General features: G+C 40.8%; 2 protein-coding genes across 5 annotated transcripts; one reads left to right on the top strand and one right to left on the bottom strand.

Moving 5' to 3' along the window:
- The first annotated feature begins 1,148 nt into the window (after positions 1-1,148).
- LOC306959318 (3-hydroxy-3-methylglutaryl-coenzyme A reductase-like) lies at positions 1,149-8,340 on the top strand. Its single transcript, XM_079551406.1, has 20 exons — positions 1,149-1,247; positions 1,548-1,742; positions 1,814-1,925; positions 1,999-2,086; positions 2,255-2,339; positions 2,415-2,520; positions 2,604-2,710; positions 2,877-2,996; positions 4,986-5,119; positions 5,211-5,443; positions 5,536-5,651; positions 5,738-5,932; positions 6,016-6,174; positions 6,284-6,441; positions 6,523-6,628; positions 6,701-6,871; positions 6,950-7,090; positions 7,169-7,327; positions 7,406-7,560; positions 7,638-8,340. The coding sequence occupies exons 2-20, from the start codon at positions 1,581-1,583 to the stop codon at positions 7,708-7,710; spliced, it is 2,580 nt and encodes an 859-aa protein (XP_079407532.1). The 5' UTR covers positions 1,149-1,247; positions 1,548-1,580; the 3' UTR covers positions 7,711-8,340.
- A 2,150-nt stretch (positions 8,341-10,490) lies between these two features.
- On the bottom strand, positions 10,491-19,071 carry LOC306959821 (ceramide transfer protein-like). Of its 4 annotated transcripts, XM_079552042.1 has the most exons (18): positions 18,498-19,071; positions 18,036-18,170; positions 15,649-15,765; positions 15,507-15,572; positions 13,614-13,721; positions 13,384-13,522; positions 12,842-12,931; positions 12,611-12,768; positions 12,406-12,498; positions 12,247-12,333; positions 12,070-12,153; positions 11,846-11,917; positions 11,550-11,645; positions 11,345-11,477; positions 11,138-11,208; positions 10,944-11,072; positions 10,731-10,860; positions 10,491-10,659 (listed from the first exon to the last, which is right to left on the bottom strand). In XM_079552042.1, the coding sequence occupies exons 1-18, from the start codon at positions 18,606-18,608 to the stop codon at positions 10,532-10,534; spliced, it is 1,947 nt and encodes a 648-aa protein (XP_079408168.1). In that variant the 5' UTR covers positions 18,609-19,071; the 3' UTR covers positions 10,491-10,531. The 4 variants fall into 4 exon arrangements, with proteins under 4 accessions (XP_079408168.1, XP_079408169.1, XP_079408170.1 ...); XM_079552043.1 differs by lacking the exon at positions 15,507-15,572; XM_079552044.1 differs by lacking the exon at positions 11,846-11,917 and having other exon boundaries at positions 18,498-19,069.
- Positions 19,072-19,495: the final 424 nt, after the last annotated feature.

The raw sequence follows: 19,495 nt of genomic DNA, 5'->3' as shown, positions 1-19,495 counted from the left end.
AGGGCCGTATTTAAATAAAATGGGCCCCCGAGGCTAAAGTTTTTTCATATTATATTATTCATTATATTATATTATTTAATATTTATTTATTTAGCACCGTAACAACATCTGTACATTTACTTTATGTCTGTATGCTGGATTTCTCTCTCTACAATGAAATGATAAATTAATTATTTTTTTTCTTTTCGAATATGCAGAAGTAACTTCTTAAACATAGCACTACTTTAAAAAAACATAATGAGCCCAATTTGAGCTCCGGGGCCCATGTGGAAGAACCTTTGCTACTGCCAGACTGGTGGGGGGACACATTTAAAAGGGGGGTCTGGGGAACCTCCCACAGAGATCTTTCTTATTTTAATGGTGCATAGACCTGGTTTATTCTCGGGTAAAAAATAATCTGATAAATGTGAGGGAGTCTGCAAAGAGAGAGGGAACTAGTTTAAAGCCCGCATTGAGCACACATTTTTCTCCTTATGCCCGGGGGCCCTTCAACCTGCCGGGCCCCTGGGCTTAGACCCTGTAAGCCCCTTCATAAATCCGGCCTTGCTTACCACCACCAAGTATGGAGTGAATGGTTAATGCATTGTAAAGCGTCTTTGAGTGTCCAGAAAAGCGCTATATAAAATGTTTGATGTGGGTCAAGGTTGGAAGAAGTTTTTTTGCTTTTTAATAAACATTTACAAATTGAAAGACAGTTTATAGCAAGTCAAGGCACATTCGATGTAGTAATTACAAAGTACAGTGTTTTGTCAAGAGGGCAATTGTCTTACGCCTTCCAGAGGCAGGTGTAAAAGAGAAGATTCAGTAGCCTATTTACACGATTGAATTCTACTCTATTCAGAATCAAAAACGGTATTTCAGACAAGTGCTGCGTGTGTGATGTGAGTAAAAGTGTGGATCATGTTCTTTTGGAGTGTGGTACAGTGTGGAGAAGTCAGTGATAAAAGCAGGAAGAGACTGGAGTGTTAAAGGTCTGTAGGGAGAAAGGGGAATAAAAAATCAATCATTAAAAAAAATATATATATGTGACTACTACTGATGTTCTTGAAATTATAGATTAACGTTCTAAAAGGCGTGAAGTAACACGCTCGAGACAGTAGATGGCGGTGTGCGCCTCAGTTTGGCTCGCGACCCGCCAGTCAGCTGAGAGAAGAAGAAGATGATGGCTAACGCTGGTTATGTCACTGTAACGAGCTACACATTTCTTGTCGTTTTTCTAAAATTAACAAGCCAATTTTCAGACAAATGTAAGTATCTGTTGTCTAAAACATACAGTGCTATATAGGGAGATTATCAGTTAAGTTGTACCTACCTTAAGTTAAATGTCTTTTCTCAAAGGCAGTTAGGGAGGGTCGGGAAGCTAATGTTGCCTAGTGCCGGGTATGCCTAGTTGCTATGCTAACAAACGCTTCTTTTCTCCATTATATGAGGAAAACCAGACGTATTTTATCTGTACATATGTAGAATTGTGTCTGAACCACTATGTAAAATGTGTATGTAAGAGAGACAGCCGTTGTACGTATGATTTTGTTTCCTCTCCCTCCCAGGCTAATCGGTGACCTCAGATTTACACTGTAACCATGCTGACACGTCTGTTCAGACTTCATGGGTTTGTCGTGGCTTCCCATCCTTGGGAGGTGATCGTGGGCACTCTTGCTCTGACTGTCTGTTTGATGTCAATGAACAGCCTGACAACAAGCAAACAGATGTGCAGCTGGAATGACTGTCCCAAACTCCAGGAGGTAATTCTTTGAAATCCCACGTCACGACATGTTCAGGTACTAGATTGTAACTTTTGTCTTCCCTTCTTTAGAAAACCCAAAGCAGCAACATCATTATACTAACCATTACACGCTGCACGGCCATTGTTTACATCTATTTTCAATTTAAATCTCTTCGTCAGCTGGGATCAAAATACATACTGGGTTAGTAAATGTGTTTCGTTTTTGGTAAATATTGAGTATTGCCTTCCTAATTGTCACCTGCATCTTTCTTTAGGTATTGCAGGGTTATTTACAGTATTCTCCAGCTTTGTTTTCAGCACTGTGGTTGTACACATATTTGGAAAAGAACTAACTGGTCTCAAGTAAGAGTTTTTATTGTAATGTTTCCACAATCAGGTTTAAATTATATTGTATTTTTAGTATGTTTAATTAGAATCAAATTTCAGTCCCTTTTAAATGTTATACATGTGAATTGGAGGTTTTTCTCTGCACTGATTTGTCCTATCTGACCTGACATGTGACTTCTCTAGTGAAGCCCTGCCATTCTTCCTCTTGCTCATCGACCTTTCCAAAGCCTGTGCATTGGCCAAATTTGCCTTGAGCTCAGATTCTCAGGTACAGTCTTGTCTCCATTATCTGTAGGCTAATATAATGATGTATAGTGTTATAAATGTACTTTGCTGATTTTAGGAGGAGGTGAGGGAGAACATTTCTAAAGGCATGGGCATTCTGGGGCCAACCTTCACATTAGATGCGTTGGTTGAATGTTTGGTTATTGGAATTGGTACAATGTCAGGTAAGGAATTGATATTTCATTACACTGCATTACAATACAGTAAACCTCTAAATGTATAATGGTCTTAATCTTTCATATTGCAGGAGTGCCCCAATTAGAAATTATGTGCTGTTTTGGCTGCATGTCAGTGCTGGCCAATTATTTTGTCTTCATGACCTTTTTTCCTGCGTGTGTCTCTCTTGTCTTGGAGGTAAATGGAGTATACCATGATATATTACATTTCTGGTGGATACAGATGGTTTTAGAGAGTAGCTACTAATGTAATTACTAGTTTTGCAGTATGTTTTAATCTATGTGCTGATGACTGACATAACAAAATACAACTGCACAAACCGATAATGATCTTGTTTATACAGTTGTCCAGGGAAAGTCGTGAAGGTCGTCCCATTTGGCAGCTGAGCCACTTTGCACGAGTGCTGGCCGAAGAGGAAGACAATAAGCCGAATCCAGTTACCCAGAGGGTTAAAATAATAATGGTGAGAAAGAACCTAATTTGTTTCTTTGAATGGGAATTTACATACATTTATGATAACATATTCTAACATATTGTAACATATTTTAATTTAGTTTTAGTGTTAGTCTTTGATGAAAAATTGACACATTTATTTACCATCTGCGCGGGACCGGGGACATGAACTCGAGACTTCATGCTAGTCTAGCCATTCAAGTCCGTCTCTGCTTCCACATGAAGAGGGATAAATACCCTCTGTTGTGCGTCATACTGATATGCAAGCCAAAACATTCAGTGCCTGAGACCTACAGTTATGACTATTTGAGTCTGACAGAGATGGTACGACTGTGCGGCATGACCCAAAATGATAAATATCAGCAAAAAAGCAGATTGTCTCAGGGATCAGATCATGATTGTGTTTTTATCGTCATATCGCCCAGCCCTACTTTACACAATAGGTAGCGTTCACGTGACATCACAACATTCTAAAGAGCCTATAGTTTAACATTGAGGTGGAGGTCAACTGACGGTAACTATGGTAACGGCGGTAACTGACAAAATGCATATTTTTATGTCTTTGTTTTTTGGCTCATGTCTCAGTCGTGACTGGAGGAATCCACATGAAACAAAAACTGTCACAAAGCTCATTGTCTCCTCTGTCGGCACATATGAACTAATGTACAATTATTGTCTCTGAAAAATGTCAAAAAGTGGTGACAATATGCAAAAACATGACCATGATGTTGTCCAATAGAAAAGACTTTCAGACATAAATATAATATCACAGGTTTGAGAATCCAATCACGATCAAATACTGAAGAGGAAAAACATTTGTCAATTTTCGTTTTGGAGATTTCTTCCAAAAACTGCATTTCTCCCATAGAGTTGTATTGGCCCCGCCCTCCACCTGACATTATGACATCATCACATTCTAAATCGTGAACGCTACCTATTGTAGCTGGAATACTGGTCCTTTCTTTTCCAAACCTGTAGTACCCGTAGTTCAATGCTCTTGGTGATTTTTATTAATCACATAGGCATCTTTTATTACAGAATCAATCAATCTTTACATCTTTAACGGTAATGAACTCGAACAAAAAGAAAGTAGGCTGAAGCAAGATAAGATTATTTTGTTTTAAAGGGAATGGATGCAAGTTGGTCATTTTATACTCACTACTGCCACCTCTGGCCTTATGCGTAACTGCACCTTCTATATTAAGCTCGTGCATGACAGCACTTCGGACCGAATGAACACCTTTTTGAGTGACAGTGCAGGATTTTAGAGGCAGTTGTGGGGAACAGGTCTGAGCTCATTCTACACATTAGGACATGGTTGGAACTTGTTTTAAAGGGGGGGTATTATGCAAAATCGACTTTTTCAAGCTTTACATCATGTTATTGTGTCATTCCCTCATTAGAAACATGCCTGAAGTCTTGGCACATTCACGTATTTTTGAGTAATCTGTAAAAACTCTGATGGCAGCCATTTTAGGGATAAGTTTGCCTGAGTCCTCCTAGGAACGCCCCCACCTCCTGGAGACGCCTCCGAGCTTTCGTTACCAGCCGAGTAACCAACCACTGCTCCTCAGCAGAACCCCCTCCCCACTGATGCCACAGACAGCGTGTGGAGGGGGCGTGTCTGAAAGGGTCAGAGGTTCTTAAAGAGACAGAGGCCTATTTCAAGACATTCACTACAGTCATTTTGAGAGAGCAATTTTATACAAGGCAGTTATTTTAATTTACTGCATTTACAAACCAACAGAAGGTTTCGTCATCATTGTAGTGTGATATAGACTGGTGCTATGTGATTGAAAAAAGCATAATACCCCCTCTTTAACATTTTTAAACTCTGTAGAGTCCCTTTAATTTGGGAATGACTGAGCTTTTATCTGATTTGAATCTCCTGTAGAACTCTTCTGACCATCATAATTTGGTTGCAAGGTTCATTATTAACTTCCTTTATATTGAATAAGAGTTTGTGTGATAGTTTCTAAAACACTTGTATCTTTTCAAGTCTCTTGGCTTGGCCCTTGTTCATGCGCATACAAGACTTGCGTCAGAGAACCAGGGACATAATCGCACGGTTGAGGGAACCATCTCCGACTCACTGCACCCTGGTGGTACCTCATGGCCCTTTAAACTCACAAGGTGAAACACTACAAAGACAGACGTAGACTTAAAAGTGGTACAAGTAGTGCTAACTATCGGATGTTTATCATGCTCACATTTTGTCTTTCAGTATGGATCTAGAGCAAGTAATAACGCTGAGTCTAGCGCTGCTTCTTGCTGTCAAATATGTTTTCTTTGAACAAACGGAGGCAGAGTCATCTCTGTCACTCAAGAGCCTGAGCTCCCCGACACTTCATAAGCAATGGAAAGAAGATGAGTGTTGTATAAGAAATGGTCCTGTTCAAAGGGACCTGCAGGCCAGTCAGGACTCATTAAAGTGCCAAACTTCTTCATCTGCTGCAGGTAGTTTTTGTAGCACGGTAGTAACCATATTCACAACGGTAATGTGGAAAACATTAATACATTTTTCATGCATCTTTCTCTGAATTTTCTAGTGCAACCGGACTTTCCACAGACCTCAAAGAACAGTTGCTTGGAGCTTGAAGATTTGCATTCTGAATTAGATCCCCGGACACTGGAGGAATGTGTGTCTATCCTTTTTGACTCCTTGGTAAGTTACTTCAATAAAGGAATATATCTTTTTTTTGCTGTGTAGAGGTTGATGGCACAATCAACACATTGCTTCTTGCTTTACAGCGTGGTCCTAGATGTCTCAGTGATTTAGAAATAATGAATCTGGTCTCTTCACACAAAATACATAGCTATAAGTTAGAAACGGTCCTAGAGAATCCTCAAAGAGGAGTGGCCATCAGGAGAGCGCTGCTGTCATCCAAACTACCGTCTGCTTCTGCCTTAGCACACCTGCCTTACAAAAACTATGATTACTCAAAGGTATTGTCAGCATGAAAATCTACACATTCTTACGGTCGACAACTGTGTGGTATGTCATTATGTCTTTTGTAATTAACGTACAGGTGATGGGAAATTCCTGTGAAAATGTCATTGGGTACATGCCAGTTCCTGTCGGAGTTGCAGGTCCTCTTCTCTTGGATGATAAACAGTTTCACGTTCCCCTGGCAACCACTGAGGGCTGTCTTGTGGCCAGTGCCAATCGAGGATGTCGAGCACTCTCGGTATGTGTCATTGATACAGAGTTAGAAGCCATGTGAGCTTTATGCAGGGCTTCAAGTCTAGTTCTCTATTTTGTGTGCCTAACTATTGTACTGTGGTATCTCTCTTTAGCTGAGTGGAGGTTGTCGCAGCAGGATACTGGCTGACAACATGACTAGGGGTCCAGTAGTCCGCCTACCATCAGCCTGCCGTGCTGCAGAGGCAAAACTCTGGCTTGAGAGTGTTGAAGGTTTCTGTATTCTCCAAGAAGCTTTTGATGAGACCAGCAGGTTTGCGGAGCAGATTTTAATGAATATAAATATTGATTGTTGTTATGGCACATGCTAATTTAATATGTTTACATGTTGTAGATATGGGCGCTTAAAGAAGTTGTTTGTGGGTTTAGCTGGAAGAAATCTGTACATTCGTTTCCAGTCTCAGACAGGAGATGCCATGGGCATGAACATGCTCTCGAAGGTGTGGTTTAAGTGGTGCATATGAGAAACGTTCAAGGTTGGTCATCGACTAAAGCTACCATTTGTTCCCCAGGGGACTGAGCACGCTTTGCAAAGGCTAAAGCAGTATTTCCCAGACATGGAGGTGCTGTCAGTGAGCGGAAATTATTGCACTGACAAGAAACCTGCTGCCCTCAACTGGATTCTGGGACGGGGCAAGTCTGTGGTGTGTGAAGCTACCATTCCAGGAAAGGTTGTCAGAGAGGTAAACTCATTTTAGTTTGTCTTTTTTTCACTTTTAACAGCATAATAAGACTCTAACATGCCTTGTATGTATGTGTAGGTACTCAAGAGCAATACTGCTGCACTGGTTGAGTTGAATATTAATAAGAATTTGGTGGGCTCAGCCATGGCTGGCAGCATAGGAGGTTTTAATGCACACGCTGCCAATATTGTTACGGCTATCTACATTGCATGTGGACAGGTCAGTCACTACATATTGTAACAAACCTTCAATGGCCTGGGGCAATTCAAGTTAATCCTATTTATTCTTTTGTTTTAGGACCCTGCTCAAACTGTGGGTAGTTCTAATTGTATAACACAGATGGAGTCTGCTGGACCTGAAGGAGAGGATCTGTACATCACTTGCACAATGCCGAGTATTGAGCTGGGTACTGTGGGAGGGGGCACCAATTTGCCTCCACAAAAAGCTTGTCTCGAGGTATGTGAAGAATGTAAAGTAAGATTTTTTTCACTGTGCTCCTGTGTTAAGCACGTATTTATACATTCACTATTTTAGATGCTCGGTGTCCAAGGGACCAGTCCAAACCATCCTGGGGAAAATGGCCGGCAGCTTGCTCGTGTAGTCTGTGCCAGTGTCCTCGCAGGGGAGCTCTCACTTATGGCTGCTCTGGCAGCGGGACATCTTGTTAAAAGCCATATGACTCACAATAGGTGAGACTATTTTAAACTTTGTGTTTTTACAGTTATTTTTTAGTGTAACCTTCCTTAACTATTTTGTTTTGTCTTAGGTCTACGACAAATTTATCGGGAATGCAGTGTGACAAAAGTTCAGTGACAAAACCTGATGATGGTCCATCTTGACCTCGACCTGAAAGACATTTTAAGAACTAATTCAAAAGACCTTCTCTGTGTTTGGGAACCCTGGATCCTTAAAAGTGAACATTGCAGTTATTTGTGTGTTGCTTTGACTTTTTAAGAAAATAATTATTTAATGTGACATTGGTTCTATTCAAACTAGCAATACACATTTAATACGTTGCCACCCACTTTATATTTCCACGATGCCTGATGTTTTAGACAGGAAAGCTCTGTGTTCAATCTTTGCCAAAAATGTGTTTTGGAAATGGTTTTTGGAGGCATTCCAACAGTTCTTGTTTGGTCATTTTGAAATGTTAAAAGTAACATAAGTCGTATTTATTTGAGAAGGTCATTGATGACCATATACACAGTTGTGCATTTCTCTTCTGATACAAATGGTTTGTGAATTTGCCAGTTACAGGCAAGGTGTGTCATTACTGTTGACATAGAAAACTAAAGCCATACAAATAATGTCATTTGTTTTAAACATTGACTGCAAACTACAAGGTTCAACATGCGCAAGACAGCAGAGTATGATCCTGTAATATTTAGACTTGCAAAGAGTTTGTGATATTGTGCCTTTGAAGAATAATGCAAGTTTAATAAAATGTTACTGTGTTATTTGGCAAAAACTCTAATTTGACCTGATAATTATTGACCTAGAAAGTGGTATTGCTTTGAACATATTCAACTATGTACAAATACATTTTACATACGTTATCTTTAAATATTGTGTCTGTGACTAATCAGTTGCAAGATTTCAAAAGTTTAATACAACTTATTTCTATATGAGTCAACTTCATATTTCAATAATCACAACATTATCTATACATTGATGTTCAAAATAAACAATCCAGCATCAACATTTTCAACCACTGGAGAAATTATTGTAAAAAAAACATAGAAGTTGGAATACTTGATAAATATTGAACATGTTTATTCTGATGTAAAGTGTGCAAAAAGTTAAATCACTGATTTTAAATATTCCTCTGGTGATAATCATAAAGTGAATTGCCATGTAGGAATCACTGATCGGCTTTGTGATGTTAAACTTATTTTGAAGTTCAACATCAGCAGCACTGGTAAATCCATACATGCAATGCAAATGCAGTTACTGTGTTACCAATAAACCCCCAAACTGAAAACTATCGGCAGCAGAGGTTTCATATGGGTGTCAAGCCCCTTCATCCCCTGCACATTTGTACAAGCTCTTAACTATTCCAGCGTGAGTTCTAAGATTCATGACCCACCAACAACAAAGTTTTTGTGTTGTAGTCACTATTGCAGATACAGAAAATGTATATATGCAAGTTATATATTAAGTTACTTTATTCAGTCTTTTAATTTAAAGCAGTAGATTTTAGCCTGAGGTTCTTTGCTACAAAATAAATTGAACATACAGTAAGTGATTTTTATTTCCATAAGACATCTGGGCATAGTTTACCAAATAATTAATTTTGAATTATATGTGACAGTGCTACAAAAACCTATACATTAGGAAGAACATTCAAAACAGCATGAATGTACAAGAACGTTACACACCCCTCCGTCAGCAGAACCAGCCAAAGGTTGCTTCATTAGAGGGATGAAGCTCAAGTCCCACGTCATAGGGTGCATTGCTTGATGAAACCCTCTGGACTTTCATTTTACATTAAACTAATAATGATAATAATCGACGCTTTACAAACACACCTTACATTGCATTATTCATTCACTCCATACTCGGTGGTGGTAAACTACTATTGGAGTCACAGCTGCCCTGGGGTAGACTGACGGAAGCGGGCTGTCAATCTGCACCATCGGCCCCTCCGACCACCACCCACCACTCACTACATCCACTCAGGCTTCCTGGTGTTACTAAATGGTCTCCCATCCAAGTATCAACCAGGCCCTTCCCCGCTTCGCCTTCGAGACCTGACGGGCTGGGGCAGAGCAAAGGCGATATGGCCTTTGAAACTATAAACGGTTTCACATGACATTTGATGAAATGTATAAACCAAATATGAATAAAATGTGTTGGAACTGAGTTCAAGCCATCGGCAATACGATTACATGGGATTTAGAAATAACTTTTTTTTACATGTTGTATCTATTCTCAGCAAATAAACAGGTCTTAAGTGGCATCCCAGCTATAAATGTAACATATATGCCGTGCAAGAGCTTTAGCTTCAAACTGAAAGCTGAAAATTGTACTTTATGAGCCCGATCTTTTGTTTCTAAATGCAGGCTGTAGGCTAGACGTTCGGGCCAGGGCCGCTGCAAGCCATTTTGGTGCCCTAAGCAGAAATGTTTGAGCAGTGCGGCGAGGAGGCGTAGTTCATTTACATTAACTCACAGGGGAATAAAGTTTGTGGTGTGTCCAGCAAGAGCTTGAAAATGCTGAAGGAAGAACATGAGGCTGTAAAGAAGAGAAGAGGAAGAAACAAAACCGCTCTTTGCATTCAGCTAGCAGCACACCACCCTTCAGCCAACCCCGTATTTCACGCCCCCACGCCCTGTATATTAATCCAACACACTTTCAGACCATCACGCTACAGGACTGTATCGTAGTACTATTGCATAAATAGTACAAATATATTATGATCAATAATATAATAATAATAATGACGATGATGAAATGATTTTTAGTTTGTTTTCCTACTATAGTAAACTAAATCTCTGAATAATAAATAAATAATAATCAATCTTTTCTGTATTTTCTGTTTTCCTTAGATTATACATTTGCTGCAGTAAAAATATGCAGCTCTATCAAAGGCCTCTCTAGGGCCATGTACTGTAAAACAACCTCCACGATTTTGCACAGACCATTTTCAATTTGTGTCTCTCAGAATAATATAGGGTTGGCAGCAGTTTTTTCCTGAACATAGGAAGTAAAGCGTTTTAAGAATTTCGGGTACTCCCTCTTGGCTACAGCCCTCAGGACAGACGCAGGAGCCCAACCTCCAGGGTTTACTGCAAAGACACAGGCATTAGTTTAAAAAATATTGACATAATCCACAGAAATGAGAAACTGATTTACACACCGTTGGCCACGTATGTTATTTTACAGGTGATATTATCTCTGCTAATCTCTTTGTCTCCCTCTGGTGGACTGACCAAGGTCTGACAGATTATGGCAATATTAATTTTGGCACGAACACATCTGCTGGTTGTCTGTTAACATGCAAAAAAGAACAATATAAAAAATGATGAACAATCAGAAATGCATTTTGTGATTAACAACCAAATAAAGTCACCTGTGCGTCATCGTGATCCACTGAGAAGTTGCAGACGAGCCAAGTATCAGGGTCGTTCTCGTTGTTGGCCAAAATCTTCCTCATGGAGGAAAGATAGAGCACATCGCGCTGTGACGCTGGCCAGACCCGCTGCAACCCAAACATCACAGTCACCTTCAAAAGCTCACAGTTTGTCACCAGTTAGTTAGTCTTACCTTGTGCGTTTGGTAAATGATCACAGCGTTGCTCGACAATGTCTCCACTACATTGAAGTTTTCAATAGTGGCTATAAAAAACAAGACATGTGAAAATGGTAGCTCGCATTTAGCTGTGTGGGTGTTTTACGTGCTCTTTATGGATGTTTTATAGTAAGACATTAACTAAAAACACATTGTCGCTTTTAACGACTGCAAGTTACTCACTCTCCCAATCGTTGCGGTATGCAGTATCCCAGAAATAGTGGCACACCTCATGCCCAGTGACTCCCTTCACTGAATGGGTGGCCTTCAGAGGGTCCAGTACAATCCCGTTCTCCTCAACCTCTCTTCTGTACACCTAATGACAAATAAAAGCATATTAGAAACTGGAGAAACTGTTCTTAAAAACACAGAAAATGAGTTGTGGTACCTTCATCTCTCCTTCTTCTACTACGAGCTGCCAGTTTGCATCTCCGCCTACGTCTTGCAGGGAGTAGATCATGTGATTCTGAACCATCTCGTCCACCTTGATTAAAAAAAAAGAAAAAAAGAAGAAATGACGAACAACGAATCTCATCTGAGCCCTCATTCACACATGCTCATAAAATGTTGTCAATGCAGACTTCAAGCCATGCTCTTCCACTAGTATTCCAGCCAAATATTGTATAAAAAGTACTGCATAAGCAAAGTAAGCACAGAGGAAGTCATGTCTCAGCATTAGGTTACCTCTGTGCTGAATCTGTGGACGTCATGGGGAATAGCCCTGATTACCAGGGCAGGGGAGGGCTGGGTAGGGTTCTACAGAAGGGGCGACAAGTAATGGCCAATGATAAGGATGAGAGGCAACTAAGGAAGGAGATGTGAACAGAAGAAAACACTGGGAGGAACAGATAAAAGGTGGGAGAGTGAAAATGGTTAACGGGAGGTTCGATTTTCATCGATGTAACAACCTTGTCTGAGAATCTGTGGGAACCAGAGCTTGGGTAGATGTTTCCAGGGACAGGGCTGTGTCTCTGTGTCCTCGTCTTCTCCGTCTGTAAAAAATAAAAACGTTTTTTTTCCAGAAACAGTATTCTATTCTGTACAGTACATCTGTACATTCTTAAAGCATCAACATAATCGCATACCTGCTCTTCAATTTTGTCTTGTCGATCAAGAGCGGCTTCAACTGCATCAAAAAATTCCTCCTCGTTGATAAGGCTGTTAGGACCTTCCTAAAAAGTGAAGACTTAACTTTAGATTGAGTAGACCTCAAAGTGTTCTGACCGATCAATCGACGACTTTACCTCAAAGTCTGGTCCCCCAAAGTGAGACTTTTTCTTCAACTCATTCAGGGCCGATAGATAACCCTCCTCTATTCTTCGCCTCCTCTCCATCTCCTAAGAATGAAAAAATATATATCAGGAAATACAGAATTTTCATTCCTTGTGCAGCTCGAAATCACCAACAGTGTAATTGACCCACTGTTTTACATGCATTCAATTGAAGCACCTTGTCCAATCTTTTTTGCCAGCTATCCTCTCTCTTCACCATGAGGTCAATACAGTGCGACAATGTGGACAGGATCCCAGCTGTGGTGGCCTTGAAGGTGATAGCCTCCCCTTTAAAATCTATGCCATTGATTTCCTTTGGGCTCAGACTTTGGAACACTGAAAAACAAAAGCATGAATTTAGAAATAATTACAGTAAGCATATTTGAGGATCTACAGGACAGTGACTTACGCTTTTCTCTACTGCTGCTGTTGTTGTGGTGGTGGTAAAACTCACCATCTGTCCGAGAGCTGGGGAAATCCTCGTCATCATCGTCCACAACTAAAAAAGACAACAAAGTTAATTGATTAAACTTAAGTAAAAAAAGAGAAAGAAACAGAAACAAAACATGAAACCACAGACGACTACTGTGTCACTATGGCACAGTGAGCCATTAGCAGCCGAGCGGGTCCAAATGACAAAGGTCTGGTTTCATCTTCAGAATGTGAAGGAGTCAGAAGCACAAAGAGGGAGGTGAAGAGAACAAAAGACCTACTTCATTCACTGGGGTTAGCCACACAGTAGTGCGGTCATGGGCATACATTAAGTTAAGACTTGCTGAGGCTAAAAGAAGCTTATACACAAGCTGCAAGCTTTAAACATATCAAACAAAGATACATACATAATAGTAGGATTGAGAGTCATTCATAAAGTCAGAACAGTGTGTATCTTACGGCAATTACAATACAGTATCTGAAATCTTAGCTTCAATAAGTGCAGCATGTAAATCTTACTTTGATCTCTTTCCAGCTCATCTTTGGACACTGCGTCGGCACAGCTGTCAAAGTGCTTCTGAAGTGTGTCGACCTGTCGGCACAAGATGTCTCTGAATGTCTCCATCTCCGCCAGTTTCTCCCGCAGACTGTGTCCTTTCTGAAGCAATAATAGCACAGGAGCGCCGGAGATTAAATTGAGGCTGATTTCGTAGTTACACGTCTCAGATTGTTGGGTTTGATGGAAATACCTTGAAAGAGGAGGTGGAGGTGGCAGAGAATCCACTTGTGGCTGAGGTCAGGGACATCATGGATCCATGTCTGCGCAAACTGGACTCTGAGCCATAGCCAGAATCAGCCTGATACAAGTGAACAAAGCTTGATCAGCTTCGTAAAATCAAAATGTCAAAATGTGCACAACAATAATTAGCGTGTGACTGTGACATGACTTTTAACTGCTAAATATTTCCCCTAAAAAACACACACACATACAGTAGCAGTTGGAAGAGCAATACCATTTTGAACCACAAGAGGGCAGTGCATCCATGCGGTTTTATTTTTATTTGAGGTTACTGTAGGTCAGTAACCAATAGTTACTTAGACAGCCATCATCAGCAGCACCGCAAACTACTACCCTACTTACCCAGCAGACAGCATAATCTTGCCACCACATTGTGAAAATCCGGCTTCATTAGTAGGATTTACTCTAGTGCGACGGCATGGTGGCGCAGGGGTTAGGCCACAGGTTTGATCCCGGGCCAGAGGAGGCCTTACTGTGTGGTTCATGTTCTCTACGTGTCTGCGTAGTACTCCGGTTTTCCCTACTATTAAAAACATGTACAATAGAGTGTGCCTGTGCGAGTTAGTGGTTGTCGTGGTCGGAGAGGCCGATGGCACATGTTGGAAGCCTCGCTTCCGTCATGTCTACCCCAGGGCGGCTGTGGCTACAATAGTAGCTTACCACCAAGAAGTATGGCATGAATGAGTAATGACTACAGTGCGGCGCTTTGACAAACTTGATAACACAGGCTTTAACAAGTGCAAGCCTTAATAATAATAATAAATCATTATCATTATAGTGTCTGCTTACAAGTGGAAACTGTTTGGCTCAACAAAATTGTGCCGTTAGATTTTTCCTAAAACACCAGTTGAATTTGGAGCAGTGTTATATTGCCTTGGAGACACACAACACAACACGTGAGGAGAAAAGAATGCACCAAGAGGAAAAGCCGTCAGCTGTGACTAACTGTGGGTGGGGGTGACTCATGGTCGCTCTGCCTGACAGAGAGCAGTGAGGGGAGCACAGGGGATTTCCTAAACGTCGAATGAGCTGCCTGTGTTTTGGCTTTAGACAGACGGAGTAGGTGTGTTCCCTTTTATAAGGCTGCGTCTCTCCTGTGGGGCTGTGTTGGATAAAGCCAGTGATTTGACAAGGGCTACACAATTAGTATATCTCCACATTATCGTTAACGGAGTAACACAATATTCATGTTGCAAGAAGCCACAATGAGTGTAACTTACAAGTTACCCAAAAATGTGCCAAAAGTTCAGTTTCATCATGATTTCGTCATAATTTCCTTCCATTTTACCTTTGTTTTGGTCTTGATTTAGTATTTAAGTTAAGTATTTAACTTAAGTGTTGCTTAGACACATATTGACCATAAATAAATACATTTAATGAAACGGTTAAGTAAAATATTGCAAAACAGTTACAGAATATCACAATTATGAGAGTTTTAGCTTGTAGTCACTCCAATGTCCACAGAGATCTGCCCTTATTGTCACACCAGCCGGGGCGGATCTCCTGGTGTGGCACTGGTCACATCTGCTCTAGCAGCTACTTGGGTGCTTACACAGAGGCTCACTCTCAGGTGCCAACTCCTGTGCCTCCAAAAATTATTATTATTATTCTTTTTTTGTTTTTACTAATGTTTACATTTTAAATGAATACCTGAGAAAATAACTTTAAGACAGAAATGATCCCTACTGCACATCACTAATATCCTGCATTAAGTGTAATTAAGTACTTTGTCTACAAAAGACTAGACCCCATTGTAAAATGGCCACCATGCACCAACGGTAAAGCAATGAGCGTGTGGGCAAATACACTTGCTCGGGTGCTACACGTTTAATAATCCACGTACCAGGTTTGGAGGGATGAGTACAGCTCCCTGGACTGCTCCCTTGTCCCTCTTCCCTTCTCTGATACTCTAATGGAAACACACACATTATGAACACACCCTCAAGACCCCGATCGAACACATATTTTTGCTCTATGTGACTCACTCGATGAAGCTCGATGGATTCGATCCATTGTGCTCTGTGCTCTGGGTCTTGTGCTCTCATGTACCACACACTGTCGTTCACAGTGATGTCAAGCCGGCACTCGTCAAACTCATGAGCCTGAAAAACAAACAGAAACAAAAAGTACTAAATAGCAGCATTGATTTCATTGTAGAAACATTTTATTTCCCTAAATGGGGAAGGAATTGGCTGCCATGTTAAAACATCACACAAATAACCTGTGTTGAGCAGTAATGAAATACACGTATTAAGAACATACTCATGTAGACACTAACACTAACATTTTATTTCAGGTTCATCCAACAACTCACCATGTGTGTGATCTGCTGTGCTGCATTTGCAAAGTGTTTTTTTATGTTCCTAATTAGCGGTAAATCAGTTCCCAACAGGCAGTCCAACCAGAGTAGCTACTTGTTTTTTAATAATACCATGTTATCATATTGTATTCGGGGCCTTAACACCTTTGCTCTGCCCGATCCCGTCAGACCTCAGAGGATCAGCAGGAAGGGCCTGGTCGGTACTTGGATGGGAGACCGCTTGGGAACACCAGGAAGCCTGGGTGACTGTAGTGCGTGAGTGAGTGGTTGTGGTCGGAGGGGCCGATGGCGCAGATATGCAGTCTTGCTTCCATTAGTCTATCCCTAGGGCAGCTGTGGCTACATGTGTAGCTTACCAGCACAGCATATGGAGTGAATGAATAATGCATGAAATTGCATTCTCCCCAACACTGAAAATAATCAGCCCTTATGCAGTGTTAAATTAATGCCACCTTTGGGAACGTTTTGCACAAATTTTGTATTTTGATGCTTTACACGGGCATAGAATTTTCAAATATTGAGTTCAAAAAAAGGTTTTCTTTTCTTTTAATTGACGTTGTGCTTTCATATATTACCGTAAATCATTAATCCTTTAGATTAGATTTTTGGTCAGAAAAATACATTACAATAACTTTACTACTGCTGCTATCAGTGTGACTGGCCCACATTAAGAGAAGGAAGGTCACAATATGAAACCATAATCGAAGTCAATGGCAAATTGATTGTACAGGTCCACAAAAAAACAATTATAAAGACTTTATTTTTTACTTAAAGGGTTTAGATGAAAACGAGAAATTGCAGGTAAAATAAATGCCACCTTGATTTAGAGATGGGAGGTCAAAGAAAATGATTATAATATTATTATAATGGAAGTCTATGTGGTCACAAATTTTCAAAGTACTCCCAGAGGATACGAAACCTCTCACACCGTTAAAATTGATCGGAACTGAAATTCAGATATGTTTAAAAACATGTATAAACACACCGCTGTACTAATGTTCATGGGAATTGAACAACCACAGTTAAAGTTATCACAATAAGGATACCCTCGGATACACAAATTTCCCTTTGAGACAGTAAATACTAAATACGTATTTGTGGATTGCTCCCATGCACATGAGTACATGGTCTATATTTTTTCTTATTGCTCAGCATAGTTTTAACTATATCTTGCTCGGTAGGCCTATGTGACTTGCATGTGGTACATCCTGGAGCTGGGCATTATCTATTGTGATCTAATCAATGATCAATGAAGAGATTGTCATATGATTCATTTAATGCGGCTCTTTGCTTAAACACAGACACTTTTCCCCACTCACTGTTGGTCGATCTCGTTCCTCTTACGTGCACACATAAGTGACTGGCACAGGTAGATCTGGGAAAATGTCTCCCCCCTGACATGTCTGATGAAGGGCACAACTTTTCTGACATGGTGAATAAGACTTTAGGAGCTCCGACTGCTGTGCGGATTCTCCTTGTCACTACTGCCTCATTTTTGGATCCAGCTGACTCTACATTTGGATAATAAATAAATGGGGTCATTTATTAAGAGATAAATAAATAGCATTAGCCATGAGTGAGCATGTTGCACTGAATGTAGGTATTTAGGCCTGATGAAGGTCAGTGTGACCAAAACGTAGCAAGCAATAAAAGCCCAAAAAAACAAAAAGAGTGAGTGTACGGGAGTCAAGTTATCCATCCTCTCTTACGTAGATGAGCTTCTTTAAAACACATGACCTGATAAAGAAGTTACTATGGAGTAATAGTTGGGACTCAATCATGTGTTTGTGAAAGATTTGCTAAGTGTAAGTGCTCTGACCATGCGTTTTGATTTAACCTCCACAGTTCATACTTGAATGTTTTGGATATGGTTTGTGTGACGTGTTCAGAAAAACAATGTCACGTTATTATTGAATGAGCCACAAGCCACAGTAAGCCTGTGTTGTTTGTATAAAGAAGGATTATTGCTGCTAGCTGCACTAACAAAACAAGTGATTACTCTGCAACCCCTTCAAACAACTGAAGAAAGTACTGTACTGAAATAGTACTTACAGTAATAATAGCTTTGCTAAGGCAGAGGGAACCCCGGCAGCCGTACTCGGTTTCATCTTGGGACTTGTAGTAACTCAGGGTGTTATTTTTCAGCACTATCCAACGGTCCTGCCAGCCATGGATGTAGTTTGTCCACTGGAGGAAAAACAAATACAAAACTCTAATTAACCAAAACAAAACAAAAATACAAACTTGTATTATTAATAGGCCTATGTATTTGTTTTTAACATTGTACACAAGCATTGCTCATTAATCCTGATAGTGATGATGTGTTCCACAGATTAGTATGGTTGAGCAGGTGAGCTCGTGGAAGAGGCTTTCTAATCTAAGAACTTGCTGCAGTAGCAGGTCAGCGTACAATCTCTTAAGTATTTTGGGAAAACAACACAAGCTTTCCAAAAGCTTCCATGTGGGTTATATGAGAGATGCTGGGCTGCTCTGTAGTGCAGGACGGGCTCTTACCTTACTGAGGACACCGCTGAACTCTCCTATAGCGGCCGTATGGCCCAGCTCCTCTCGGTGATCCAAGTCCTCCTCTGAGCCAGACGAGTTCCAGCTTTGATTATCTGACATTTCTTCGGAGAGAAGTGCGTGAATAACAATGTAAACGGCGCTGTCTTTGGGTCTTGGGAAAGGACGCTAAAAGCTGACAGCTGAATCACCACAAATATTGAGCAACAGTTCACGGAGTCATGGTGTTGATAACGCGCAGAAACAGACGCAGCAGCGCGACCCGCAGTCATTTATACACATTACTCGCGTTTAGTCCAAGCACAGCCCGCAGAGATGGGGCTGGGTCAATAAACTGTCAAACCTGGCCAGTGCCAGATTATCCACTCGTGTCTTTAGCTGGAAGCGACCTTTCATGAAATACGCATATCCCAGCTCGGAGTCGAGTGTCCGCTGTCTCAGTCCCCACACGCGCATTTAGACCCGACAGAGTTGATTTCCCGTAAGTTTTCCAGCCAGTAGAGCTTTCAGCTTTCCGGATTTACGCCATCTTCATCTGACGGAGAGGCGTGAGCGCGTGGTGTAACCGAGACGCAGTGGGCGCTGTCTTTGGACAACGTCACATACGTCACGTAATCCTTTCCGAAAGACTCCTCCTGTTTATATGGTTTATAGTTCTCCCTCAAAATAGCACGAGCTATTTCTATGGCTATAATATGACTTAGCCTAATAGGCAAAGGAGGAACAATCCACCCTCCACATGTTGATATAATCAAACCCTGCCTTGATCCAGGCAATAAAAAGTTAATTTAATTTGCAATTTTATTTTTATCATAGGCCATTGGCCAATACAGACAACGGTCCACCTCCAAAAACGGCTATTTCATATGTTTAAGACGTTATGAGTCACTGTAAGCGACTGTCATCATGGGTCGATGACTCGGGCTCAGCTGATCTAGTTAAGTTTGACTATTAATAACTACAATACAATCCTCCGAAGAATGGCCCAC

This window comes from Gobius niger, assembly GCF_951799975.1.
Source record: "Gobius niger genome assembly, chromosome: 2".
Lineage (NCBI taxonomy): Eukaryota > Metazoa > Chordata > Actinopteri > Gobiiformes > Gobiidae > Gobius > Gobius niger.
The sequence above is the reverse complement of the archived record's forward strand: the minus strand, read 5'-3'. Positions and strand labels throughout refer to the sequence as shown.

Excerpts from the sequence above, each read along its gene's own strand:
- LOC306959318 (XM_079551406.1), top strand. The coding sequence starts at position 1,581 with ATGCTGACACGTCTGTTCAGACTTCATGGGTTTGTCGTGGCTTCCCAT. Across the intron at positions 5,444-5,535 it reads AACTTCTTCATCTGCTGCAG|TGCAACCGGACTTTCCACAG; the intron begins GTAGTTTTTGTA and ends TGAATTTTCTAG. Across the intron at positions 6,629-6,700 it reads GCATGAACATGCTCTCGAAG|GGGACTGAGCACGCTTTGCA; the intron begins GTGTGGTTTAAG and ends TTTGTTCCCCAG.
- LOC306959821 (XM_079552042.1), bottom strand. The coding sequence starts at position 18,608 with ATGTCAGATAATCAAAGCTGGAACTCGTCTGGCTCAGAGGAGGACTTG. Across the intron at positions 13,523-13,613 it reads CCTCCACCTCCTCTTTCAAG|AAAGGACACAGTCTGCGGGA; the intron begins GTATTTCCATCA and ends TTATTGCTTCAG. Across the intron at positions 11,478-11,549 it reads TAGAAGAAGGAGAGATGAAG|GTGTACAGAAGAGAGGTTGA; the intron begins GTACCACAACTC and ends ATTTGTCATTAG.